A 25300-nucleotide genomic window follows, 5' to 3' on the forward strand; every position below is an offset into this window, starting at 1 on the left:
CTGCCTGCCTCGACTCCTCCGGGATGCTGGCAGAGGGGCAGGCAGGGTCGGCGAGGGCAGGTGCTGGCCCCCGAGGGCACCGGGGAGGGCCGTGCAGCCTGGAGGGGGTGTCCCTGCGCCCTGGGGGGACCCCGGTGCTCCGGGGAGCATCGTGCACCAGTGAATCCCGGGGGAATCCCGAGCCCAGAGCGCCGGGTGGAGAGGGATGGCGAGACCCGGGGGGGATGCCGCATCCCGGGGGAGGAAACCGTGAACCCCGGGGGGGACCACGCATCCCGGGGCGGGACCGCGCATCCCGGGAGGGGGAACTGAGCACCCCGGTGGGGACCTTGCACCCCGGGGGGGACCGTGAACGCCGGGGGAACCGCACATTCTGGAGGAGGAGACCGTGCATCCCGGGGGGGACGGTGAACCCCGGGAGGACCGCGCAGTCCGGGGGAGGAGACTGTGCATCCCGGGGGGGAACCGCGCACCCAGGGGGCCCGTGTGGAGCGGCGGCGGGGCCGGGCCGGGTCCGGGGGGCGGCTCGCAGGCAGGAAGCGTCCCGGGGCGGCGGCGGCAGATTGGCAGCGCCCTGCTCCAATGGAGCGGCGGCGGCGGCCCCGGCGGCTTCGCACCACCCGCGCTACCGGCCCCAGCCAGCCCGGCGCGGGCGCCCCGCCGCCGGCCCCGCTCCCGCTCCCGGTCCCGGCCCCGCTCCGCCCGAGCGCCATGGACACATAGCCACGGCACCACGCAGGAAGGTAGGAAACCCTCCCCGTGCCCCGCCGCCTCCGCTCCCCGCGGGGAGCGGCTCGCCGCCGCCCCGACGCCGCGGTGAGGGGCGCGCAGCTGCGGGCGGGCTGCCGGCGCCGCGCAGGCAGGCGGCTCCCCCGGCTGTTTGCTGCTCGTGGCGGGGGGGGGTGTGTGTGTGTGTCCTCGCAAAGTGACTTTGCACGGACTTGCCCTCCCGCTTCCCCGCTGCCTGCCTGGGGGTACCCGGTGCTGCCCCCCCTTCTCTGCCCGGCGCGTCTCCGCCTTGCCCGGAGATGCTCGGGGAATGGACGGAGTGCCCGGGGTGGGAACCGTGAGCCCCTTCCTCCGCGAATTTTGAGCCTCCCCCCTCTCCCGGCGGGAGTTTTCTGGAGAAAGGCTGGAATAACACCAGGCAAAGCGCCTCCCTGGCAAGGCCCCCTCTTCTCCTGGGGGGTCCGGGGAAGGAAAAGCTGCTCCCAATTATGAGAGGTGCGGAAAGAGGCGCTTTCCCATGCGCCGGCACTGGCAGGGCTCTCTGCCTGTCTTGTCCCTCCTTGCCCCGGGACACCATCCCAATCCCTTCTCTGTCCTCTGCCAGCCCTGCGGGTGCCCAGCCCCGGGCTGTGCCCACTGCCACCCTCGCAGGCTAGCTGTGTCACCCCACAGGTCCCCTCCGAGCTCTGGCTCCCAGCTGGCTCTAGGCATCAAAGGGGAATGCAGGGCTGAGCTTGGCTGGGACATCACTCTCGGCAAACCCAGACCCTGCTGTGACAGGGCCAGGGGATGCCTTGGGAATCTCGTTTTCCTTGTGCCTGGTCTCCATGGGGAGAAACCTGCAGCTGCAGCAACTCGTGAACATGTTGCCATGCCCAAACCGGTGTTGGATCGACCGGCGTTGGTGGCGTAGCCGGTGCCGAGCTGCCCAGGGCTGGCTGAGCGCCTCGAGTGCCGGGAGGTGCCTGCTCCTCGCAGGCTGCAGCCACGTCTGGCCGCCGCGTTTGCAGGAGGAGGTGGGGTGTTTGCGCTCTGCCTCTGTTTGTAGGAGGGCAGATCACGCCGTGGTTACGCACAGGGCTGCACGGAGCCCACAGCATCCCAGCCTGGCGCGGGGCAGAGGAGCCTCACGGGGAGCTGCGAGCTGGTGGAGGTTGAGCCAGTGGGGCTCCTGGGGCATGGATGGGGACAGAACACAGCCACAACGTCCCCCCAGCATCCACGCACCCTCTACTCTACCGACGTGGCCCTTTTTTGGGAGAGTGAAAGGAGCCACATCTCCTCTCTGGAGACCTGCAAACTGACCTTGGCAGCTGAAGTGGGACAGACGTTATGTGCAGGGCTGCATGTCACTGGCGGTGGGTGGACAGGGGATGTGGGGTGCAGTAGGATGGTGGGGAGGGGTCACTGGGCCAAAACCCTGGGGGATGTAGCTGAAGGCAGAGGAAGCTGGGAGAAGAGCAGCTCCAGTTTTGCCCTGCCTCCTGTTCCATGAACTTCAGTCTTTTGGGAACCTCGCAGGGAGGGGAAAACTTGATTATGTCTGATAAGCCACTTTTTCCCCATCCCAGAGAGCTGTCCCCGCAGCGGGGGGAGGAGGATGCTTGGCTGAGTGTGGGCCCTGTTTGTGAAGTATGAATGAATGACTCACGGCACGGCGAGTCTCCTCGCCGTCTTCATCGTGGCAGCAGCAGCAGTTCCCTTTTGCAGCTGCTGGGTTATCAGAAGCCATCCTGCTGGGTGGGGACCCGGGCAGCCCACACCTGCATCCCCTAGCCTGCAGGTACCCTGCCTCCCCTGCCCTTCTCCCCCAGCTCACCTGGACCATCCTGAGTGGGGAAACCCCCATGGATGGTGATGGCGCGCAGCACCCTCACCTGCCATGAACTAGCCGAACACTCGGTTCAAACCCTCTCTTTCTGCTCCGCTCTTGTTCAGAGGCGACTCCAGGCTCTTCCTGCTCACGCAGGGCTCAACCTCCCTTCGGTTTCCTGCCGAATGCGTTCCTGGAGAGCTTATTCCCCTGTGGGTTTGTGCCAACATTGTGCTTTTAGTTCAAGACCTCTTCTCCCTCTCCGGTGTTTACCCTGCTATATTTATAGCTTCCTCGTTAGGTTAAACAAGCTGAAGGATTCTTGCCTCTTCTTCTCCCACGGGTTTGGCTCTGAAGGAAAACCCCTCGTGAGATGCTTCCCACAGGAGGGGGCAGGTGCCGGCTTGTGGCTCTGCTTTTCTCCCTTCGGAGAATTTAGGCACCTCTCCCAGCTTGTTTCCCCTCTTCTTGTTCAGGCGTGGGAGAGGGTGGCTTTGCCCCTGCCAAAGGTGTAGCCAAGGATGAAGTTTAGATCGGACGGGAGCTCTTCCCTACGGGCAGTGCTCTGGGACCTCGCTGGCATTTGGGATGCTGATACAAAGCCAGCATCAGGAATTAGCCCTGGGATATCTGGGGTGACTCGCTGGGATAGTTAGAGAGCTTTTGGTTTTTCTAAGTGTTCCTGTGGTTCCGACAGCATTGCATGTGTGAAAATCACCAAATCTCTCCGCTCAGGGATGTAGTGACCTTGCAGCCTGAATTCTTACCAGCAAACCTCTCTGCACCTCCCGATGATGGTAGTCTCTTCCCTTCCAGGCTGTGAAGGTGGGGAAGGGTGCAGACGCCTTGCAGTTGTGGTTGAGTCGTCTTCTCCAACAGCCAGATTCCCATGGACCATTTCCATGGAAAAAGGAAAATTCCTCTGGAAATTAGAAGCAGGTTTGTGGTGTCAGGGATCAGTGTGTTAATAGGAATTATCTCTCAAGTCTGGCTGCTTCCCAAGTCTCTGAGTCACCCTGGCATGGCGGTGGGACTGGGTGAGCTTCAGGCTCCTTTGGATGGTCACAGCACCCACAGCCCCTGGAGCATGTGCCGGGCTCTCTGGTACAGGCAGAGGGCTGGGCTGAAAGGTGCGATTCTTCCTTCTCTCCAGTGGTATGAGATGTGGAAAGAACACTTGGGAAACATCTCTTCCTCCTCTGGTGTTTGGGGTGGCGGAGGTCCAGGAGAAGAGGGACAAGAAGTCTGTCAAGACCTGATTCACCTCTGTCCTGCTGGGACTGTGCGCTGTGGTCACATCTGACCAGTGACCCTGGGCTCGCTCCGGTGGGAACTGATCCTTGCTGAAAAAGCTTACGAGGGATTTTGGAAGGGTCTGACCACGGGAAGGTCATATCCGCCGTTGCCCTGCTCGTACATGTTTCCTGAAGATGCTTTTAGAGAGGACAAGCAGGCTGGAGGGACCTCAGGTGAGACCTGGCATGGTCAGATGTGGGGCTGGCGGGTGCAGGTAGCAATGGCCAGGGGAGCACAGGTAAGACCGTTCATCGACCAGGGGAGGGGAGGATGCTGAAACCGTTTTGGAAATCAACCCGGGGCTCCCTAGAGGCGGCTCGGCTCTGGTCACCTCCTCTCAATACGGAGATGGCTGAAATAGAAACAGCCTAATAAAAATGGTTACGGACCCGCAGAGATTGCCTTATAGGGAGAGGTGGAAAAGTTTAGGGCTCCTTCATCTAATGAAATCCTGATGGTGGAAAGAAGGTCATTTGGACATCTTCTGGTTTACCCCACCTCCTAAAGTGAAAACGGGATGCCGAGCCTTGTTGAAAAGCTGCCGCAGGAGACGCATCGAGGGGAAGAAGGGATGGGAGAAGCTGCCAGCTTTGGGGGAGCATCATCTCTGCGGCAGCTTGGGGAGGGTCTTCTGACTTCGTGAGAGGGACTGCGCCTGAGTCCTCTTGCACCTTGGGGACCCCCGAAGAGGGCTTGGGGATGCTGCCTACCATCCTGCCGGCAGCCCTAAGGGGTGCGGATGTCCCTGCAGGAGACCACGTGGGAGGCAGTGGGGCTGGCACGACATCCCTGGAGCACGTCCCCGCGGGCTGGTGCGGCAATGCCCGTCCAGCTGTTTCCTTCACCTTCCTGTGCTTTCACTGGCCCCTTCCTTTGGGACCAAAAACCTTGCACGCCTCATCCTGGCCAGACCGATAGCCGCAGCTGGAGCCAGGGACCTTGCCAGCCCCTCTTTGATGAAGGTCAGCATGGGCATCAGTGCCTCTTGAGTTCAATAACACTGTGAAAGGCGTGATTCAGCCCTCGCCTTCCTACAAAAGTAGCTAGGAAAAACCAAAAAGTGCTGTCATGGGGGGTGTCCGTCGCAGGCCGGCCCAGCGCCATACCGGTGTTGCGACAGAGCTCCCAACAGCTGTGCTGCAACAGCCCCGCAAAGGTCCCCAGGGACGGCTGGGCCGCGGTGGCCCAGCTTGGCTTTGCGAAAGCCGCTGTCACGCAGGGTGCCCGGGCCAGCTGGCATCTCCCCAGACTTTCTTGCAAGGCCAGGGCCAGCCCCCAGCCCCTGGGGAGGTCTGCAGGAGCCTTTCCTTTGCTTTCCATGAGTTTTGCCCCAGGCCTCGAGGCTTAGGAGGAGCTGGTGGACCCGACCAGCTATTGCTCCATCCTTCTCTTGCAAGGGCCAACACGCAACCCCAGGGGGTTCCTTGGTGCTTTGGCTGCTTTTGATTTTTTTAGCTCCTGCAAGACTCCCGGGGGGGCTGTTTTGTAGCTCCTCTGAGGCTGGTCCACCCCATCCTGGCTTTGAGTTTTGCAGCTTTATGGCTGGAGGGTGGCTGCACCCGGGGAAGCATCCCCTTTTCCCTCGGCGTCCCTGATCCTGCACCGGGCTCTGTTCCTGCTCTCCAGCCAGGGCTGTGCCCGGGGTCCTTGTACCCCCAGCACCCAAAAAACAGTTCGAAGCCTTGGGCTCTCTGGCGGCCGTGTCTCTGCCTGCTGCACATCCCCATCCTTCCTTCCCAGCTGGAGGCTGCAGGTATGTGCTGGGCTCTCTGGCAGCTCCAACAGTTGAGCAGTTTGCCCCGGAGATGCCTCGGAAAGCTCTGCTCGGCTGGTGAGGTGCTGAGGTTGGGACTTAGAGTGGTCCAGGAGGAGGATGCTGAGATACCTGGTCTCGGATGGAGTGGTGACGGTGCTCATGCTGCGCCTAGGATGGGTTAAAGATGTAAGTGAGGCAGAGTCTGTGTGGAGGGTCGTCTTGGTTTTCAGCCCGGGGGTGCAGCTGGAAGAGCAAGACGAGTGCCAGGGCAGCGTGTCCTGCTGCGTCCCCCGCCGATGTCCCCATGAGAAGTGTTCCCAGCAGGGTGGTTAATGGTGAGGAGGTCCAGCCATGCACGGAGGATTTTCTTCCTCCAGTGCCTGAAAAGCTCCTTGAGGGCTCTTCTTCACTTATTTTCCCCATTTACAAAGGGTGGAGGGAGCGTGCAGCAGCGTCTGACCTTCCTGGGGCACGCAGGGGACCTCAGCAGCACTGCCGGCAACGTGGCCACCGTGTCTCCATCGGCAGCGGCGCTTCGGGGATGGCAGCGAACGCCTCTCCACCAACCCTCACCGCAACCAGAGGAGGGTGGAGCGGAGCCGGAGGCAGCGTTTGCGGCCAGCTCTATGAATTTCCAATTACCAACTCGCCTTGCCACCGCGCGAGAGGTTCTTGCACCTAATTTTTGGTGAAACGATCCATTTTTCTCAGTAATTTAATAGCGTGGGCAGGCTGCTTGCTGACAGAGAGCCAGCAGCCGACACCGAGGAGCCTATGTGCCGGGCTGCCGGCCGTAACCACCTTCCCCGGGCGACTCAGGAATGCTGACCTAATAGAAAAGACATTTAAAGAGGAGTTTTGGAGAGCGGCTCGGCTCGGATTCGGCTCGTATGCACGGCTGCTGGCTACAGTGGGGTCCCTCCGTGCCCCGGCAGGTCCTGGGGACCGGCACGGGCATAGGTGACATCCCCCATGGGAGCCAGGCACCGGGGCACGAGCCCTCCCGGCTGCCCACCGGCACAGCAGCTGCTTTATTTGCTGGGAAAAAGGCTGTTTTGGGGGGGGCCGTCGCAAGTTGGGAGCTGAGGCTGGGTTCAGCGCCCGGCTGCGGCTCTCCCAGGGCTGGAAAAGCCGTGGCGTTTCGCTCTGACATTTTCCAAATGAGTTGTTTTGATTTTTTTTTTTTTTTTAAATTTTATTTTGTTCCCCGCCCCAAGGTAATGTTTGAAAGCCAAATTTAGCTCGATATAACTCAAACCATTTTAAAAAAGTAAAACCACTGAAAACTAAACAAGGCCTATCATTTAGAACAAAATGTTTTGGTTTTCATTTTCCTTTTGGCATGAAAAACACAAACTTTTTTTTTTTTTTTTTCTGTTTTCCTCTTGACCCACAAACAATTTTGTTATATTTTTTTGGTTCCTCCTGGTTGTTTCCCAAGACCGTGTTGTGTGGGTGACAGGCCAGCCCCGGTGCTGTTCCCGGTGGAAACCGGGGTCCCGAGGCGGGTGCTTCCCCGTGGAGGCCGGAGGGATTTTGCGAGGGCGAGCGGGAGCCGGTCTCCCCGCTGCCAGCACTGACTCAGCCGGGAGCTCCTTGCGGAAAAAGGAGGCCCCCGGGCGTGGGATTTGGGATTTGGGTCTGTCCCGGCCCTCCTGGGGCAATGCGAGCCCCAGGGCTGAGCCCTGCTAGCACCCGGGCTGGGCACAGCCATGCCGTGGGTGCTGTGCGCCGCTGCCGGGCATCCCCGACGGGAAGGGCGAGCTCTGGCATCGCCTTCTCTCCTTGTTTATTCAAGTTTAAAATTAATCTGACCTTCTCCCGCTCAGGCTTGTGCAAACACGGCGTGTCCCTGAGCATGGAGCTCCCGCCAGCCCAAGGGGAGCCCTTGTCTGTCCCCGGCTTGTGCCGTCACCGTCCCCTCTGGGTGAGGTCCCCACCAGGACGCTGGTGCTGGGGGTGCCGGGCGATGGTGGGGTGCCCGGTCTCGCTGTCGGTGTGCCAGCCCCCTCCTGGCAAAGGCACCTCTAGCCGTAAATCGAGGCACGGTTAATCCTCCAGTGCACGCTGCCAGGAGGCTGGGTGCCTGGATCCGGCGTCTCTGGGCCGGGCGAGGGGTGGCTGTGGTGCCTCCATCCCGGGCAGGAGCCCACGTGCTGGAGCCAGCGATCGTTCCCCCAGCCTTGACCCCCTCCGTCGCCTGCCGACCCAGCCCTGCGCCCTCCATCCTTTGCCAAATCTCAGCTCTCCGCTCTGCCCAAGCCTCGCTGGGCTGTCGACTGGGCAGGGAGCGAGGAAGGGATGATGGGGAGCAGCGCCGGGGCCAGCCCTGGTGCCGAAGCAAGGGCCCGACTCATCCACCACCTGATTTTATTTTACTCTATTCCCCTCTCAGCGCCTCGCTGCATACCGCAGCCATGCTTTTTATAGCCCCCAGCTGCAGCCTCGGCGTGCTCCCGGCCAGCTCCCCGCTGCGGCCCCGCTTGCTCGGTGCCAGCAGCCCCGGCCGGGGGGGAGGGGGGGACACGGATGCCGTCCCCGGGGTCTCCACGGCGGTTCAGCAAGAGGAGAACGAGGACTGCGGAGGAAGGCGGATAATTAAACCCTAACCCGGAGCCACGCTCCCGTGCCGGCGGAGGCGTTTAAAGAGCCGCATTAGTCACCCCCCGTCGCAGCCGGCGCGTGCCGCGTGCCAGGTCGGAGGCGAGCGGCGGTGGCCTATCCATCCCCGTCCCCTCTGGTGCTGCCCAGGGGTGTTTCCAGGCTTCCAGAGCCACCGGCTCCTTCCACGAGCCGGTTTGCTCTGCCGTGGGGGATGTCCGCGGTGCCCCTGCCACCCCCAGTTCACCCCCCAGGCTCTGGTGGGGTTGCACTGCTATGAGGGAGGTTAGCGGGGGGTTAGAGGTTCCTGCCCGCTCCCCGGGAGCGCTTTTACAAGTGCCTGGGGCTTTCCGCTGCGTTTCCATGCACCTTGGCCGTCTCCACAGCTGGGATGCTGTTATGGGGTCTGGAGTGAGGAGGAAGAGATGGGACCCGCGGCTCTGTTGCAGGGTGCGTGCCTGGAGCATCCTTCTGTCAGGATGCGGGGTCTGCAGAGTGGGGGCGGCCGGCCAGCGGGCAGGGAGTGAGCATCCTCGCTGGGAAGCAGAGGAGCAGGGGGGGAACCCGCCGGCTCCCTCCCCGTGCTTTCTCCAGACGTGATTTCACCACCGCGGGGAGGGAGCAGGGCCAAGGGACGGGCCCTGCTCACCACGGCAGCACCCGGCTCGCTTGCCGGGGCATTAGTCATTTGGGCCATGGCTGGGGACAAGGTGTCCCCGGGGTCCCCGTGAGCCGTGGGGATGAGGGCTCGGTGAGCCTGCGCTTTAGGGGTGCTGCCAGGGAAAGGGGGGAGGGATGGATGGGGGGCTTCTGGGCTTTCAGCCCTCCATCCCCCTCCTCACTGCCCTGGGGAGGGGGCAGAGGGCAGTGGTGAAGCCAGATGTGCGCCGAGCATCTCTGGCTGAGCAGGAGGGGCCGGGACTGGGCCACCTTTGCTGGACTGATGCCTGTGGCTGCTCCCCAACCTCCTGGCCATGGCCATGGCTTCTCGGAGCTGGGCACAGCAGGGAGGCAGCATCCTGCTTCAGGGGTGGATTTGGGGAGATGTCCCACGGAGAGGGCTTCTGTGGAGTCTTGCAGGTCCCTGGGGATGGGGGGAAGACCCCAAGGTGCCAGGGAGCCACATGGGAGCCACGCTGCCCCTTGCTCTGTGTGGGTGCTGGGGGTGTTGGGTGGCCAGGGCTAATTTTAGACCTCGGCCAGAACACCGTTGGGCTTGTCCTGCCTCCAGTGGGAAGGCAGGGAGAGGCCAGGCAGTGACACGCCGGCGGTGCTGCCATGGGGCTGCGGCCAAGCAGCTGGGGCCTGCAGCCGTGCCTGCATGCAGGCCGGGCAGCGGGCAGGGGAAGTCAGGGAGCTGTGGGGGCGTGCAGGGAGGGATATGCAGGGGTGGGTTTTCCAGAAGTGCCAGCTGTAATTTTAACCCGGTGTGTGTGGCTGCAGAGCAGGGTGCAGGGGGGGTGTGTGTCCAAAACCTGCTCCCATCCAAGGTGCTGGGCTTCACCCTGTAAGGGTTGGGGTCTTGCTGGCAGCACCCCAGCCCTTGGGCGAGCCAGGGGGGCTGCGGGAAGGGGAGCTGCTCGGGTTGCCGGCCAGGTGCCGAGCATGCCGGGAGATGGGAAAGCCTCGGAGACTCGTTCTGAAACAAGGCTGCCCTTTTATTCTCCTTTACGACTGCGTTTTAATATCCACAAACACCCCTCCCTCCCCGGGCTGCTGCCAGCAGAGCCTGTATCGCCTGCGCCTGGCCTACCGAGAAACCCCGGCCAAACCCTAGGCCCCAGCGCGGGGGAGAGGATTATTTTTCCCCCCTCATTTTTTTTTTTTTTTAATATATGTTTTCTATAGCTCCAACTAGACGGGCTTGAGCCCCAGCCAAGGCAAATGCACCTGGGGGAGCCTCGCCTTACAGGCCCCATCTGCTGTGTCGGGGGCTCTGCTCCCTGCACAGCCACTGCCTGGCCCCTTTATAGGGGAGGGGGCTGCTGGGGTGGGGGAGGTGGGACCGCTCCCACGCCAAGCCACCGAGCAGCCTCCGTGGAGGAGGAGAGCCGAGCGAGGCGGCGCGAGAAGGAGATGGTGCAGAGGCAGAGGGGTCACCCGGCGGAGCTCCGTCCCACGGCAAGACCCCGTCCGGTGTGGAGCTGAGGTATCCCCCCTCCCCGGCCAGTGCTGCTGTGGTGGCATGGGGCTCTGCACCCACCGGGGCAGGGTGCTACAGGGGGGGGGATGCAGTGGGTACCAGCAAGGTTTGCCCTCCTGAGGTGATACCATGGGTGCATCAAGGGGTCGCGGCCCCCAAAATCTGTGTGTGCCCGGAGAGGGAGGATGTGGGGGCTCCCCAGCGTGTCCAGGTGTGTGTTGGGCTGTGGGACCACCTACCCAGTGACACCCGTTGGGGGACTGTTGGGGCAGCACCGTGCCAGGCCACCACAATAGCTTGCATTGATAGCCAAATCCACGCTGGGCTGAGCTTTGGGTGCTTCTTCCCACAGCTGCTGGCTTTCTTGTGGGGCTTTTCAGCTGGGCTTTTATCCCTCTGGTTGTTTCAGGGGCCACCCTGAAGCCCCCGTTGCTAGCGGGCTGACACCCCCACACCGGGGTCTGGCGGGTCTAACATCACCTCTGTGCCTGGCTGGAGCTGAGGGAGCTCCTGGGAGTCTCTGCTTGCCCACGTTGGAGTCCCACCTCTTCTGGGACTGGGGTGCACACCCTGACTGGGTGATGTGGACCAGGGAGGAGCAGCACCCTTGGGTGGCACCCATCGCCACGGCTCATCCTGGAGGACATTTCTTCCTCCCATCCATGTGCCAGCTCCCGGGGGTGTGCAGAGGACAGCACTCCATCCCCAGGGGACCATCCCCTCCCACTCCATCTGCCCAAGGGGTGAGCAGGCAGCACTGAGCAGGCATCTCTGCTGCAAACTGCCCTCCTCCGAGGAGCTCCAGCAGCCACTTCGCCGTCTACCCTCCCCGGCTGGTGGAGCAGAGATGCCTTTCAGGGGAAATACCAGGTGCCTTGGGATGCACCCTGCTGATGCACCCAAGCCCTTTGCACCAGCATCACCATCTCAGGGCAGTAATAACTGTAGCGGCAGCTTAAAATAGAAAAAGCAGGATCTGGGCTCACCAGGACCTGCTGGCTCCCTTCAGGTGCTGGACTGGGCTGGGAGGGGGGTTGTACAGGCTGGGACTACCTCCGTCCCCCTCCGGCAAGTGTGCCAGGCTGGAGGGTTTCCCTGTGTGTGTGGGGATTTTGGGGCACAGCGGCTGCTGGTCCTTGGTGCCTCTGTCCAGAGCCAGAGCTGCGCAGAGGGCAACTCGAGCGTTTTGTGAAGGGTTTCGTTGCTGCCTTGGCCTCCAGTCAGAGCAGGCTGCAACGGGAACATTTCGAAATTCTTTTGGACGAGGAAAATTCCAGGGGCAGCCCCCCTCCGGAGAAAGTTTGGGATGGCTGAAATGTTTGGAGTGAGAGGCTGCTTGCTTTTGTTTACTCTGAACTATAACTTTTTTTTGGGGGGGGTGTAGGAAACAAAAGGGAAAAAAAGAGACAATGGGAGCCTGTAAACAGAGCTGGCCCTGAGCAGGGCCAGGGCGTCTCTCCAGCATCGTGGAAGGGGATGTGTCAGCACGCTCACCACCGCTTTGCCTTGCTTTCCCCCCCAGCTCGGATACCGTCGCACTTAATCTTTCAGGAGAACTTGGTTGGGTTTTTTTTCCCCAGCAGAAGACGAGCTGGTGGGTGTTTTTCCAGCCTTCTCAACTCAGGCCGGGCACAGCCCCCATCCCCTGACCCTGCACTGCAGCCCACAGCCTCACCGGTGGGCTTCTGCCCCAACTGTTCCTTACTTCTTGCCACTTCTCAGCCTCTCCCTTCGGCTTGGGGGCTGCCGTCTGACCGACCTGGCACGAAGCAGGGGGCACAGATGCTGACACAACGTGGTGTTTCCCCAACCTCCATCCCTGCCATGAGCCTTGCACCCTGTTGCATCCCCTGGGCTGCCTCCCCTTAGCAAAGCAGGCAGGGTCACCTCCAAGCTTGGAGAAGACAAGCCGTGGTTATCCCACTGGGTGCTGGAACCTGGCACCGGCACCCCCACATCACACATTACCGGGGGTCTGCAACTGCCATCCTCCCCCCACGCAGGGACACTGCCGGTGGGGTGCAAGGGGTTAATGGGCCACCCTTTGGTGGTGGCTTTATTTGGCCGCCCAGGTGGCCCTTAATGACACCTGAAATCCCTCTCCGGCCCAAAAGGGGATTTTGTTTTGCAAAAGGAGTGGCAGCAAATTGCTAGCTGGGGAAGCGTTTGTGTAAGGTGAGCTGTTTATTTTGGCCTTGCTGCCCCGCAGAGCGTTTTGGCTGACCCAGGCGCCTTCGTGCCTCAGGGATGGAGCTGAGCCCAGACACCGGCCAGCTTTGGAGCACGGGGAGGGATGAGGGGAGCACTGGGCAGGGGGATGCTGTGGGGCCCCTCTCCTGCTCAGGGTTCCCAGCTCCAGGCCAGAGTTCGTCAGGAGGAGCTGGGCTTGCGTGGGGCATCCACGTGTAGGTACATATATATATGTCTGTCCCCTACGTATATGGATACATATGCTCTTGTATCAGCTCCAGGGCCAGCTTATGGGGGCAGTTTGTTCTGGGGGATGCAGATGCTGCTGGGGGCGTGAAACGCCGGGATGCAGGCTGGTACCCAGCTGCCCCGTCGTGCTGGGAGCTGCGGGTGCACCAAAACCTCTGCCAGGCTGGGCTGAGCCTGGGAGCAGAAAAATATCCCAAATCCTAAAACGTTCCTGGGACAGGAAAAGCCTTTCCCACCCTGCTCTAATCACAGGGTGGCCCAGCTCCCTGCTGCTGGTCCCACCCGTGTCCTCGGATCTGGCACTGTGCCTGTCCTCATCCCGCGACCCTGTGCCGAGGACAGTGGGGACACAGTCCCCCAGCAGCCCCCCATCCTAAAAATAGCCTCCTGGCTGTAAAGAAGCCCACTGGTGCTACAGCTACAGTGCTGGTGGGTTCCTTTACAGCCAGGAGACTATTTTTAGGAATTTCTCTGGCACGTGGCTTTGAGGGGGGGCGGGAGCGTGGAGATGGGGACAAAGGTGGGGGGAACCCTTCTCTCCCCGAATACAACGCTGCCAGCTTGTGTGGCGTCGGGACTGCTGGCTGCTAACAGAGCCCTCCCTGGTTTGGCCCTGGCCAAAGGGAGCCAGAGACTTCTCCCTCCCATGGGATGGAGCGGGGAGGGCGGCAGTCGGGGCGTTGGGGTGGGAGTTTCCCGGCTGGGTTAAGAGAAGAGCCTGACTTCCACAAAGCTACCATCATGCTGAGGTGTGGGGTAGCCCCCCAGCACCAGGTCCCGCTAGCAGCTGCCAGCCCCCCACAGAGGAGAGGGGTGACCCTCGGGATGTGGGGGCGGTTTGGGCTCGGCTTTGGGCATCAGTGGGGCTGTGGTTAGCTGGGCATCACCGGGAGATGTTGAGGGGGGTTTGGTCTGGGTCGAATGGAGCTGTGCATTGTACTTGGCCGTGGAAATGAACTGGTTCCCTGGGCAGCACTGGGGTTAATCCTGTGTTTGGGATGAGCTGGGGTTAACCCCACTTCTGGGCTGCATTGGATTTAGCCCCACATTTGGACTGTGTAACCCAATGGTTGGGCTGTGCTGGGTTTAACCCCACGTTTGGGCTGAGCTGGGGTTAACCCCACCTCTGCGCTGCACTGGGTTTAGCCCCGCGTTTGGACTGTGCTGGGGTTAACCCTGTGTTTGGGCTGAGCTGGAGTTTAACCCCACATTTGGCCTGAACTGGGATTAACCCCACTTCTGGGCTGCATTGGGTTTAGCCCCCTATTTGGACTGTGTAACACCACTCCTGAGCTGTGCTGAGTTTAACCCCACATTTGGACTGCATAATCCCATGTTTAGGCTGTGCTGGGTCTAACACCACATTTTGGCTGAGCTGGGTTTAACCCCACTCCTGATCTGAGCTGGCTGTAACCATGCATTTGAACTGCACTGGTTTTAACCCCAAATTTGGACTGCACTGGATTTAATCCCACGCCAGGGCTAAATTGGGTGTAATCCCACTCCTGGCTGAGTGGGATTTAATCCTGCTCCTGGGCTGCATGGGGTATAATCCTATGGGCTGCCCTGAGTTGAGCCCCACACTGGGACTGCACTGGGTTTAGCCCCTCGTTCAGGCTGTGTGCGGGGCTTATTGGACTGCACTGACCTCACGGGGAAAGGCTGCTACTGGTTTTACTGGGTTAACTGGGTTAATTCCAGTGTGCTGGGGCTGCACTGTCTGCAGCTGTGCATGTGTGTGTGCTGGCTCAGCTCAGCCTGGCATGGTACCCCCCAGCAGGCATGGGGGCCCATGGGTGCTCAGCACCCCACCGAAGGGGTGCAGAGGAAAGCAGCCCTTTTTGAGGTCCCCAAGGCGCCAGAGGGGCTGGGGACAGCGAGCGGGGCTCTCCCCTTGGCCTCGGGGAGCATCACCCCAGCAGTGGCCCAGGGTGGGCAAAGAGTTGCCCCCAGGCACTGTCTGTGGTCCTGGGGGCTGTGCATGGCCCTGGAGGTGGTGCAGGACATGCTTCCCTCCCTGCCAGCAGCATTTAAGGTACAGCAGTGGCTGGTTGCAGGGGACCGTCCCAGCAGTGGGGTCAAGGCTGCATGTTGATGCAATGATGATGGAGGTCACCGATGCTGCAGGGGTGGGATGCTCCCAGGTTTCTGGGCAGATCAGCAGCCACGTGGATGGGCTCAGACCATGCCATGGCTCCTCAGAGCAGGGCATAATGCTTCTGCAGGGCTGCCGGGAGGAGTAGGGGTTGCCAAGTGCTGCCAAGTGCTCTTGGGTAGTTTGCCACACCTCCATTGCAGCGATGCTGCCCTGGACCACCCCAGGGTGAGGTTAGGAGGCACCCCAGTTTGCTGTGCTCATTGGAGAGCATCCCATGTCTCCCCGCTGCCATCTTCAGCCGTGGGGCATGGCATCATCTGCTTGTGTCCCCACCACCACCACCACCCCCAGCTTTGCGTGCGGCTCATTCTCTTTGAAGGGTGACTTCAAATGAAGAAAAGCAAAAAAAAAAGGCAACAAAACCCACTGTCTTTCAAAGCGCCGGGTGCAATGGAAAGTTGGCTTCCCCCAGGAATCCGTGCCGGGCTCTGCCAGGCCACGGCGCAGCATGGCACCGAGCGGCTGTGCTGGGGGGACTGTCACACCCCACGGGGCCATCGGTGCCCGTGCACATGACTGTGGTTTGAGGGGGGGGATGTTTTGGCTCGCAGCATTTCAGTTTGGATGCAGGAAGGGGCTCACGGCACGATTTCTCCCCGCAGCATCCCAAAAACTTCTGGATGAGCTCAAGTGATGCCCAGCAGGACAGCAGGGTCAGCGCAGGATGGAGAGTGGCACCGTGCATTTCTAGCTCACATCCACGGGTGCCAGCCCGGTCACCCTGGCCGTGCCGATGACAAGAGCATCCCATGCTGGGGGAGCAGAGCCCGGCACCACTGCCCACCCTGCCAGGGCCAAACCACAGCCCCAGGCTGGGTCCCTCTGCCCCGGCCATGGCCGCAGGAGGTCACCCAGCCCCGGGCAGGCGGCAGACGCCTCTTGGGCCGGGATTAGCATGCGGGGAGGAAGAAAAGCTCCGATTGTTCCCTCTGTCCCGGCTCGGCTCCAGGACCACTGTGCAGGCACTCCCCGTCCCCGGGATGTGTCACCACCGGTGCCAGCACAGAGGGATGCTTTCTCCGCCTGCGTGCCCGTCCGTGGCCCGTGGGGGTGCAGAGCTGCTACGGAAGGTGGCCTGGCACCACGAGTGCGTGTGCATTCATTTTCACGCCTGTTTTCCCTCAGCGAGGGAGTTTGGTTGCAGAAAGCCAGGGGATGCTGTCTGGGCAGGGTGTTGTGCAGCTCTGCCTGGCCCGGAGCGGCTGGCTCCCTGCCACACCGCCGCACCCGGGGCGGGCGAGGGCTCCGGGTCTTCCCCCGGAGCTCTGCGGCTCCTTCCCCTTCTGTTTGTGGCCTTCGGGTAGGCGAGGAAGGGCTTGCCCTGTTTCTTCTCTCTGCGGTGATGCTCGGCCGTGGCTTGGTTTTGGCAGTGCTCAGGAGGGTCATTTACTAAGCCAATGTGTGTACCGGGGGGGGCGGGTGCCCGGTGCTGCCTTCCCCCACGCTGCGCTGGCAGGGGTGGGCAGCTGCCCAAAAGGCAGGGGAGCTCATGGAGTGGTGGGGTGAGGATGGGGAGTGCTGGGGGGGCCCCGGGACAGAGGGTGGTGGAGGGTAGGAGGATGTGGGGTGGCCCTCAGGATGAGTGGTGGGGGACCGCTGAGAGGTCACCATGGAGATCAGGGGTTGGGATGCGGCTGGGGACGGGGTCTGTGACCCTTTGCCACCACGTAGGGGTCTGGGGTGCCTCTGGGTCTGTTGGGAACACCACCTGCAGCCGGGCTGGCCGGGCAGGGCTTGCGCTGCTCCCTGGGGATGTTAGCAGCGGCTGGCTGCAAGTCATGCTGTGCCCCACCACCTCTTCCCTTGTCCGTGCAGGGAAAGATGCCTTTCAGCATCGTGGCTGTAGGGTCGTTTTTCCAGGCTAGTCTTGAAGCACTCAGGGACCCTGAGACCTGACAAACTCATGTCAGCTGTGAGCCAGCACCCAGAGCGTATCCCCCTGCCACAGAAGGGCACGGTGGGTGATGGCTGCAGCAGCTCTGCCTTCACCCTCTGTAGTGTTTGCACGAAAACCCAGGGCGGTCGGGAGAAGAAATGATTTTATTTTAAAACTATTTCTCTCTCTCCTCACTGACACACTCTCCCTTCTCCCTGACAGCCCCCCCCAGCACCATCCCCTTAACTCTGGCCCACGTGGTGTTTGGAGTTATTTTTGGTTGCTGCTTTTAAGTGTATTTTAGGTCTTTTTTTTTTTTTTCCATCACCAAAATATTTTACTTTCAGGCCAAATGTTCCCAGTTAGTTACCAGCACAGTTTTGGCAGAGACCTTTTAACTGATGTTTCTTGGGAATGTTTGTACGAGTGGTTTGGTAAAAAGCTTATGACAGTCTCATGAAATGATTTATGTTTGGGGCTTGTGTTCGATGCTGCCTGGTGTGTTCAGGACAGGGCTGATGTGGGGTGCCGCACGCCTCCCCCCCTGCACTTGCTGGGTTGCAGCACATCGCCTTGTAGCTCTCATTTCCTTCGCCACGCGGTTTGGTCTGCGGCCATGGGCACCTGCCCGCAGGAGAAGGAAGAGCTGGCAGCTGCTCCAGGGCTGGAGCATCCCTCCCCTGAGCATCTCGAACCCAGGAGACTCGGGGACATGGGTTAGGTGCACGAGCTGCAGCCTGCACGTGGGGCTGGCAGGGAGCTCACTGCCTCCTGTGACCCTCAGCCCCTGCCCATCTGCAGCCCGGAGCAGAGCCCGACAATACGGGTGTAAAAAACAAGCCTGCTCGTTTAGTGAGAGGTGGGCAGGGGGTGGTCTTCCAGGGAGAAATGATTCAGCTGTCTGTGCCTGTGGGGGCAAGCAGGGCTGGTAGGGACAGTGTGATGCTGCTGATGTGGATGGGGTGATGCTGGCCAGGACGGATGCCCTGGGGTGATGCTGGCTGGCATGGACAGGGTGATGCTGGCTGATATATGCAGGATGATGCAAGCTGGAATGGATGCCTTAGGGCAATGCTGGCACAGACAAGGTGATGCCAGCTGGATGGACAGTGTGACAGTGGCTGATACGTGCAGAACAACGTGGGCTGGGATGGACACCGCAGGGCGATGCTGGCTGGGATGGATAGGGTGATGCTGGGTGGCACAGACAAGGTGATGCTGGCTGGGATGGGCATCTCGTGGCAATGCTGGCTGGCACACACACCAGTGCTGGCTGGGATGAACAGGACGATGCTGGCTGGGATGGACAGGACGATGTTGGCTGGGATGGACAGAGCGATGCTGGCTAGGATGGACACGGTGACACTGGCTGATATGTGCAGAACAATACAGGCTGGATTGGACACTTGAGGGTGATGCTGGCTGGCACAGACACGGCAATGCTGGCTGGGATGAACAGGGAGATGCTGGCTGGCACAAACAGGGGTGAGGAGACCTGGGTCTATGGCTGGGATTGGCTCACGGGGAGCTGGGTGCGCGTCCCTTCCTCAGCATCCCCCTCACTGGTGGTCTCTGAGTGGGAGGAAGGGATTTCAGGGCCATTCTCCCTGGGCGCAGAGACCCTAGATGGCCCAGAAGGGCACAGACTTGCACAGACCAGCCCTGCAGCGGGTGCAGGGGTGGGCAGTGATGTGGGACCCCCAGCACCGACTCTCGGTACAGTCTGGAGTCTCACAGACCTACTGCCCTGGCTGTGTGAGCCTGTTCAGATCTAATTGCTGTCTCCTGACACATAAAAACAGGCCAGAATTTCTCCTCAGTCCCTTCCTGCTCCAGCTGTACCGGCGCAGGTCTTTGGACCACCCCGGGGCTGGGAGCCAGCCAGGGCTCCCTGCACAGGGCTGCAATGGCAAAGAGCCCTTCATCCCACCAACCCACGCAGCCCCAGGCTTCTGGTCAGTATTTGCTCTTTGTGTGCCCCCTCCAGACATGGGGACTCCTCAGCAGCCGGGGACTGGCTGTGACAGTGGCACAGACCCTGCCAGCCCTCCCGGCTGGGGTCCCAGTGGTATGGTCCCCATGCTGTCCCCAGCAGGATGGGATGAGACAAAGGGGAGGTTTGGGGTCCTGCAGGGATGGTCTGGGCTGTGGACTGTGCTGACCACCCCACTGCAGGGGATGACACCCTCTCCCTCCCTGCTCTGCCTCCTCCAGATGCGCAGTCCCATCCCAGGCCTGGGCAGGGTGATGGTGTTCCTCGCAGCAGCCCTTGCGTCAGCCTCCCTCGCCGTCCCTGAGGGCTGGGGAGAGGAAGGTGAGCGCCGTCCCTGCGTCCCCTGCTCAGCCCCCACATCCCTGGCATGGGGACCCTGGTGACACCCCATTCTCCCCAGGCAGGCACAGACCTACCAGAGTGTGGGTGTTCTCTGGCCAGAGCCCCCCTGCAGCTGCCCGTTGCCCAGCCCCAACTGGGACCAGTCCTTCCCAGTCCCCCATGGTGGCACCTGCATGAAGCAAGACCCCACAGCCAGCATCCAGCTCCCTGGGGGCTACAGCTGCCCACCTCGACCCCCAGCCCTGGCACAGGTTGGCACAGGGTGGCTCAGGGCGCTAACCCCCATCTGGGGATGTCTGTGTCCCTCCAGGTGTGCAGTACGGACAGGTGGGGACAGATGTGACCCTGTCATGTGCCGGTGCCCATGCCGGGTAGGTGTTTTCCGTGCGCTCCGGGGGATTTTTCCGATGGGATGGTTTACGGGGTGGGTCTGGGGTGACCCCGCCGTCCCCATCCTCTGACGCTGCCTGCCTGGTCTCTCCTCCCCAGCTCGCCGGTGCAGTGGAGGCGGGGGGGTGCCGCGGCGCTGCCGGAGGGCTCAACCATCCGTCAGGGAGCCCTGGTGCTGCCACGTGCCAGCTTGGCCACCGCGGGGACCTACAGCTGCCACGGCGAGGACGGCGGCCTCCTGCACGCCGTGTCCCTGCGGCTGGGGTGTGAGTAGCATGTCCGCAGGCTGGGGGTGTGCAGCCCCGCTGGGATGGGCCAGCGGTGCCCGCACCCCTGGCAGCCGCTTGCCAAGAGGGGACTTGGTGGTGACACAGGGGTGCCTGCGTGCCGGCTGGGCTGCGGGACGGGGGACCCCTCGCTGACCATTGCTTCCCCTTGGGCCCCAGACCTGCCAGGAGTCCCCTTCGTGTCCTGCAGAGCATCCGACTACGAGAATTTCTCCTGTTCCTGGACCTCCAGTGTGGAGACCTTCCTCCCCACCAGATACATCACAACCTACAGGTGATCTGTCCCTACAGGGCACGGGATGGGGAGTTTACACGGTGAGCCCTGGGTCCCGGCCAAGGATGACCACCAAACCCTGCTGGCCATCTGACCCACCCCCTGGGTTCACCTCCTGCCCCAAGGGCCATGCTGCACCCTGGAGCAGCTCGTGTTTTGGGATGAGCAGAGCACTGAGCGTTTGCTTGCTCCAAGGGGAGCACCCAGCAGCACTGGGGGGCCGGCACAGGCAGGCTCCCTCCCTGCCAACGGCTCTGCCAGCACCAGAGGGGCTATAAAAGAGAAGCAGGTCATCTGCAAGCCACCGAGTGCTTCGGCGTGCTTCAGGATGAAAGGAGCCCCAGCAGCATCGCTGCTTCTAATTATCCCAGCAGGCCAAATTAGTGGGCTGCTTTGAAGTCAGCCGGAGCCCATAAAGCACAGCCCTGCTGAAAGCTGCAGGAGCAGGGGGGGCTGGGGCTCAGCGGGGAGGGGGCCACGCGGAGCAATGGGGTCTTGGCAGGGAGGGGGTGGCGGGAAGCAAGGGAATATGGGGTCTGTAGGGTGAGGGTGAAGCCAGCTGCTGGGGAGCTGCTTTTACCAGTGCCCCTGCGCCTTTGCTGCTGCTGCGTGATGAAACCCTGGGTGGGCGAGGGGGGTTCTCTGAGAAGGACCCTACTGGGTACCCTGCCGTCTCGTTCCCCTGGACGCCTGGCTCCCACTGCCAGGGCTTGGCATGGCGTTATCTCCATCCCCCGTGCCGTGCCATGTGCATCAGTGCAGGAGTGGGGGTGCAGCAGAGCAGCCCCCTAGGACTCTGGATGTGTTTAAGAAAAGACTGGACATGGCACTTAGTGCCATGATCTAGTTGACAGGGTGGTGTCAGGGCAACGGTTGGACTCAATGATCCCTGAGGTCTCTTCCAGCCTGGTTGATTCTGTGATTCTGTGACTGGTGCAGAGACCCCCGTCCCTCCTCTGGGTCATAGTGGGGTTGCCTTCATGCTGTCCCCTCATCCTCACTGTCTGCTTTTCCGTCTCTCCATGGCAGGAAGAAATCGCTGACGGGTGAAGAGAAGCGGAGGTAGGACAGGCTCCCACCCCAGTCCCATGCTCTGGGGACTGGCTCCCATCCCAAAGGCTCTGCCACTGTCCTCGGTGGGGTCCCCAAGGCAAGGGCTGGTTGTCCCCATGGGGGAACTGTCTCCCCAAACCTAGGCCAGGGAGGGACCTTCCCAGGAGGACTGTGGGGCTGGGGTGGTGATCACTTAGGTCACACTCAAAGGGACGTGCAGGGCTCTGGAGGTGTGAGGGCAGCTGCCCAGACCCTGTCTGAGCTGTAACGGGGGCTGCCTCCTCCACTGGGCTCTTGGCATGGGGGGGCTCTCCACATGGCACCGCCTTGGTAGCACCGGGGGACTATGCATGGCGGGCAGGGGGGACGTGTCACCACCCTCCCTCCCCGTCTGCAGGAACAAGAACGGTCATGTGGGGCCGTGCCTGCAGGATCCATCCCGCCCCGGCACCTGCACCGTCCACGGGTCGGAGTTCTGGAGCTCCTACCGCCTGAACATCACCGAGGTGAACCCCCTGGGCTCCAGCTTCCGCCTCCTCGACGTCACCATGCAGGCCATCAGTGAGTGTCCGTCCATCCATCTGTCCATCCCCGTGTCCGTCCATCCCCTGGGCATTCAGCCCCGGGTGGCAGCGGGGAGCCCAGCACCCCTCTGCACGGCAATGCGGTGTGACCAGGGCTCCCTGTCCTCTCCCGCGCAGTTAAACCGGACCCTCCAGAGGGCTTGGTGGTGGAGCCCATCCCCCTGGCCCCGCGGCGGCTCTACGTGAGCTGGAAGTACCCCTCCTCCTGGCCCAAGGAGCCCCACTTCCAGCTCAGGTTTCGGCTCCAATACCGGCCCGTCATCCACCGCTTCTGGTCCGTGGTAAGCGGTGGGCGAGGGGAGGCAAAGCCAGTGTGGGAGCAGGGTGGGCGCAGGGCAAGGGAGGGCAGAGAGGGGTGCACCGTTCTGCCCCACAGATCCCCTCTGTTCGGTGCAGGTGGAGACGGTGAACCTCTCCGAGGTGATCACGGATGCCTTTGCTGGGATGGAGCACGTGGTCCAAGTCAGCGCCAAGGATTTCCTGGATGCGGGGAACTGGAGCGAGTGGAGTGCTGAGGCCCGGGCGACGCCGGTCAGAGGTGCGAGGGGGACAGGCTAAAGCCCCCAGCATCCCTGCCAGGTTTCACCATCCCTCCCCAAAGCCCCTCCAGCACCCTGGGCTGCCCCTTTCCAGCCCCTTCCCCATGGCACCCATTCCCCCAAATATCACCCAGAGCAAGCCCCAGCTCCTGAGGTCCCTTAAAGTTGCCCAGAAAGCTGGTCCCATGCACCATACTAAACTGGCCCCACAGTGGGAGGCAGAGCTGCATCTCCCAGCCCCACGGCAGACTGCAGCCATGCTGCTGCCATTTGGGGATTGCCCCCCACAGCCTTGGGGCAGAGCAGGGCTCCCATAGCACCAGTAGCACCCTGGGGACACGCTTGGGCTTGTGAGACCCCTGGGACACAGGGGCACCCTTCTTTGCTCCTCTCTGTGGGTCTCTGGGGTGCTGCCCATGATTTTGGGTGAGTGGTTCCCGTCCCCTGTGTCCTTCCAGACCCGGCCACTGCGGCGAGAGAAGAAACCACTACAGATGCCAGCCTGGAGAGCCTGCCCGAGGAGCCCTCCCAGGCTCCCAACCCTGAGCCCATCAGTGAGTAGAGCTGGAGGCAGTGGCAGGAATGGGGACCGTCTGCAGGCAGCTGCTTGCCTGGGCTCACGCGTAGCTGAGAGTTATAGGAAGGGTCTCTGGCCCCATGCCCATGTGTGTCTGGGGTACTGGGGTGCCCAGGAGCTTGCAATAGGGTCCCCAGGTGCCAGTGGGCTGTAGCATCCCTCAGCCGTGACAGTCTCTCTGTCCCAGACCGCAGCGACCCCCTGGAGAAGATGGCCATCCTGGTGTCCCTTGGAATCTTTGCCTTCTTCGTACTGGCTGCTGTTCTCGTCATCACCATCCTCATCTGGTAGGTTGGGTTTTGAGAGGGAGGGGTCTGCATGATTGCTGTCCCCATCCCACTCTGGCCCCTGAACCCCCAGCATGGGGTGCCCAATGTCCCACCAGCCCTGCTCTGAGGTCCCTGCCCAAACAGACTTGATGCCAGCCCCATAAGGTGGTTCATCCTCCCCTTGCCCCCCTGCCACATCAAAACCTCTTCCCAGCACACCCCACTGGCTGCAGCACTGCCCAGCCTGCCTGGGGTCTTTCTGATGAGCCTATATCCATGGGACCTTTCTCTGTATCCCCCAAAGACACTGCTGCTGCTAACGTCCTTCCAAAGCCTCCTGCCTTCCTGGGGACTCTCCTGCTCCATGGTCAGCATAGAGACCCCTCCATATGCCTTTGCCCCTGGCAGTCCTTCCCCTGGGCGCTGCCCACTGGTCCTGTCCCCAGGTCCCCTCCCTGTGCCCATCCCAGCCCTGCCCAATCTCTCGACCAGCTCCTGCTGTAGCCCTGGTGCTGACCCGCTGGAGCAGCCAGGCACAGCTGGGCACAGCTGGATGGGGATGCAGAGTGGGATCGCCAGAGATGTGGGCAGTCCCAGTGCCCAGGTGGGCTCCTCGGAGTCCTCAGCCACTGCTGCTCTGTCCCCAGGCTCCGGGTGAGGAAACATGGCAAGGACGAGACCAAACCCCACAACTTTTTGGTTGCTGCCACCCACTTGAAGGCGCTGCCGAGTGAGTTAGGGTGCAGGGTGGGTGATGGGGGGATGCAGGGGAGGGGGTGTAGGGAGGGGACAGGTCAGTGCCCCCTCTGACCCCTGCCCTCTCTCTCAGCAGAGGCTCAGATCCTGTAGTGAGCCCTGGCCGATCCCCGCTCCCTGCACCCGCTTGCCCACGCGTGGGACTTGATGCCACTGCTGGCCCCCACGGACCCCACGCCTCCCGGGTCGCCCCATAGCCGTGGACATTGCTGGAGCCCCCAGCACCCTGGGGGTGCAGGATGGACCCTAAGGAGAGAGACTCTGCTCCCAGGAGCTTTGGGCTGCCCGTGCCCACCAGGAGCTGGCTGGTGGCACCTTGAACTCAGGGCGACGGGCCAGCCCCACCGCCAGACGCTGCTGAACACATGGGGATGAGATGCTGAGCCAGCCCCACTTCACTGTCTAGTGTCGAGGGGCACCATGCATGCGGGCTCCGAGGGGTGCCGGGCATCAGTGAGCAGGGGGTGCTGAGCCCTGCCTGTCGTCCTCCACCAGCTGCCAGCAGGCAGACAGACCCCCCTGTCCCTCTGCCCCTCACCCCTGTACCGTGGCTGGACGGAGCACTGATGCCAATAAAGGGGATAGCATTGGCACTGCCCAGGCAAGACCTCCTTGCAGATGGTGCTGGGCCAGGGCAGAGGTGCGTGGCACTGGGTGAGATGCCAGCTTGGGGACCGTCCTTGTGGGAGGTGTACAGGCAGCAGGGCTGGTCCCTAAACAGGTCAGCCCCCTCCCCAGGAGCCTGGAGGGGCTGAGAGAGACCCTCGCCCGGGCCAGCCCTTGCTGAGTGCCAGAAGAGGATGCAGGCAGCTGCCTGGGACACGTCCCCTGCCCTCGCCAGCCCGGCAGCAGGGACAGGACCCTCTGCACAGCCCCCCTTGCTCGGCATGTGGCCCCCTCCCCACACCTCGACCTGGTCCCTCTAACAGCTTCCATGTGTTGGCACCTCCCGACCCCGGCACTCAGCGCCAGCAGCCTGATGAGATCCAGATGGGACTGGGTGAAAATCCAGGCAGCAGCGGCGCAGGGAGCAGGGGGAGCAGAGCCAGCGTGGGGTGGGTCCCTGCGCCCACCCCGATGGCTGTGTCACTCCTGGCTGGGCCCTGGGGCTGCCCTTGAGCCTGAGGTGCAAGGGGGGGGACCTCCCGAAAGGGTCCTCATGGGGACGGGTTTGGAGGGGGCTGGGGTAGGGCTGTGCCTTTTGCAATGTCTCGTGTGCCCACAGACCCCTCTGCCCTCACTGGGTGCCTCTGTGCTCCCACCCCGGGTGTGGGGCCGTGGGGGCTGCCCGTGCCGGTGCTTGGCTTTGCAGGGTCCCAGCCCCTGGCTGCCCCTGGTGAGCATGCTCACCCTGTGTGGGAGAGATGGGGGTCAGCCCTCATCTGCGGTGTGCTACCGCGGTGGCACCATCCTTGGACAGGAGCA

The 25300-nt window shown here is 62.1% G+C and overlaps 1 protein-coding gene across 4 annotated transcripts; it reads left to right on the forward strand.

Moving 5' to 3' along the window:
• The first annotated feature begins 656 nt into the window (after positions 1–656).
• IL11RA (interleukin 11 receptor subunit alpha) lies at positions 657–24514 on the forward strand. Of its 4 annotated transcripts, none has more exons than XM_068423178.1 (13): positions 657–743; positions 19026–19125; positions 19457–19517; positions 19636–19802; positions 19983–20097; positions 21127–21159; positions 21548–21711; positions 21852–22015; positions 22131–22272; positions 22732–22827; positions 23038–23137; positions 23767–23849; positions 23949–24514. In XM_068423178.1, the coding sequence occupies exons 2-13, from the start codon at positions 19026–19028 to the stop codon at positions 23966–23968; spliced, it is 1245 nt and encodes a 414-aa protein (XP_068279279.1). In that variant the 5' UTR covers positions 657–743; the 3' UTR covers positions 23969–24514. The 4 variants fall into 4 exon arrangements, with proteins under 4 accessions (XP_068279279.1, XP_068279277.1, XP_068279278.1 ...); XM_068423176.1 differs by lacking the exon at positions 657–743 and adding an exon at positions 3937–4011; XM_068423177.1 differs by lacking the exon at positions 657–743 and adding an exon at positions 3937–4011 and having other exon boundaries at positions 23952–24514.
• The last annotated feature ends 786 nt before the right edge of the window (positions 24515–25300 follow it).

Source organism: Nyctibius grandis, chromosome Z, assembly GCF_013368605.1.
Source record: "Nyctibius grandis isolate bNycGra1 chromosome Z, bNycGra1.pri, whole genome shotgun sequence".
Taxonomy (NCBI): Eukaryota; Metazoa; Chordata; class Aves; order Nyctibiiformes; family Nyctibiidae; genus Nyctibius; species Nyctibius grandis.

What these genes read in the sequence shown, in the direction of transcription:
- IL11RA (XM_068423176.1), top strand. Translation starts at nt 3,973, where the DNA reads ATGCTTTTAGAGAGGACAAGCAGGCTGGAGGGACCTCAG. An exon ending in GCAGGCTGGAGGGACCTCAG is followed by an intron (nt 4,012 to 19,025) that starts GTGAGACCTGGC and finishes TGCCTCCTCCAG; the next exon opens with ATGCGCAGTCCCATCCCAGG. An exon ending in GTCATCACCATCCTCATCTG is followed by an intron (nt 23,138 to 23,766) that starts GTAGGTTGGGTT and finishes CTCTGTCCCCAG; the next exon opens with GCTCCGGGTGAGGAAACATG.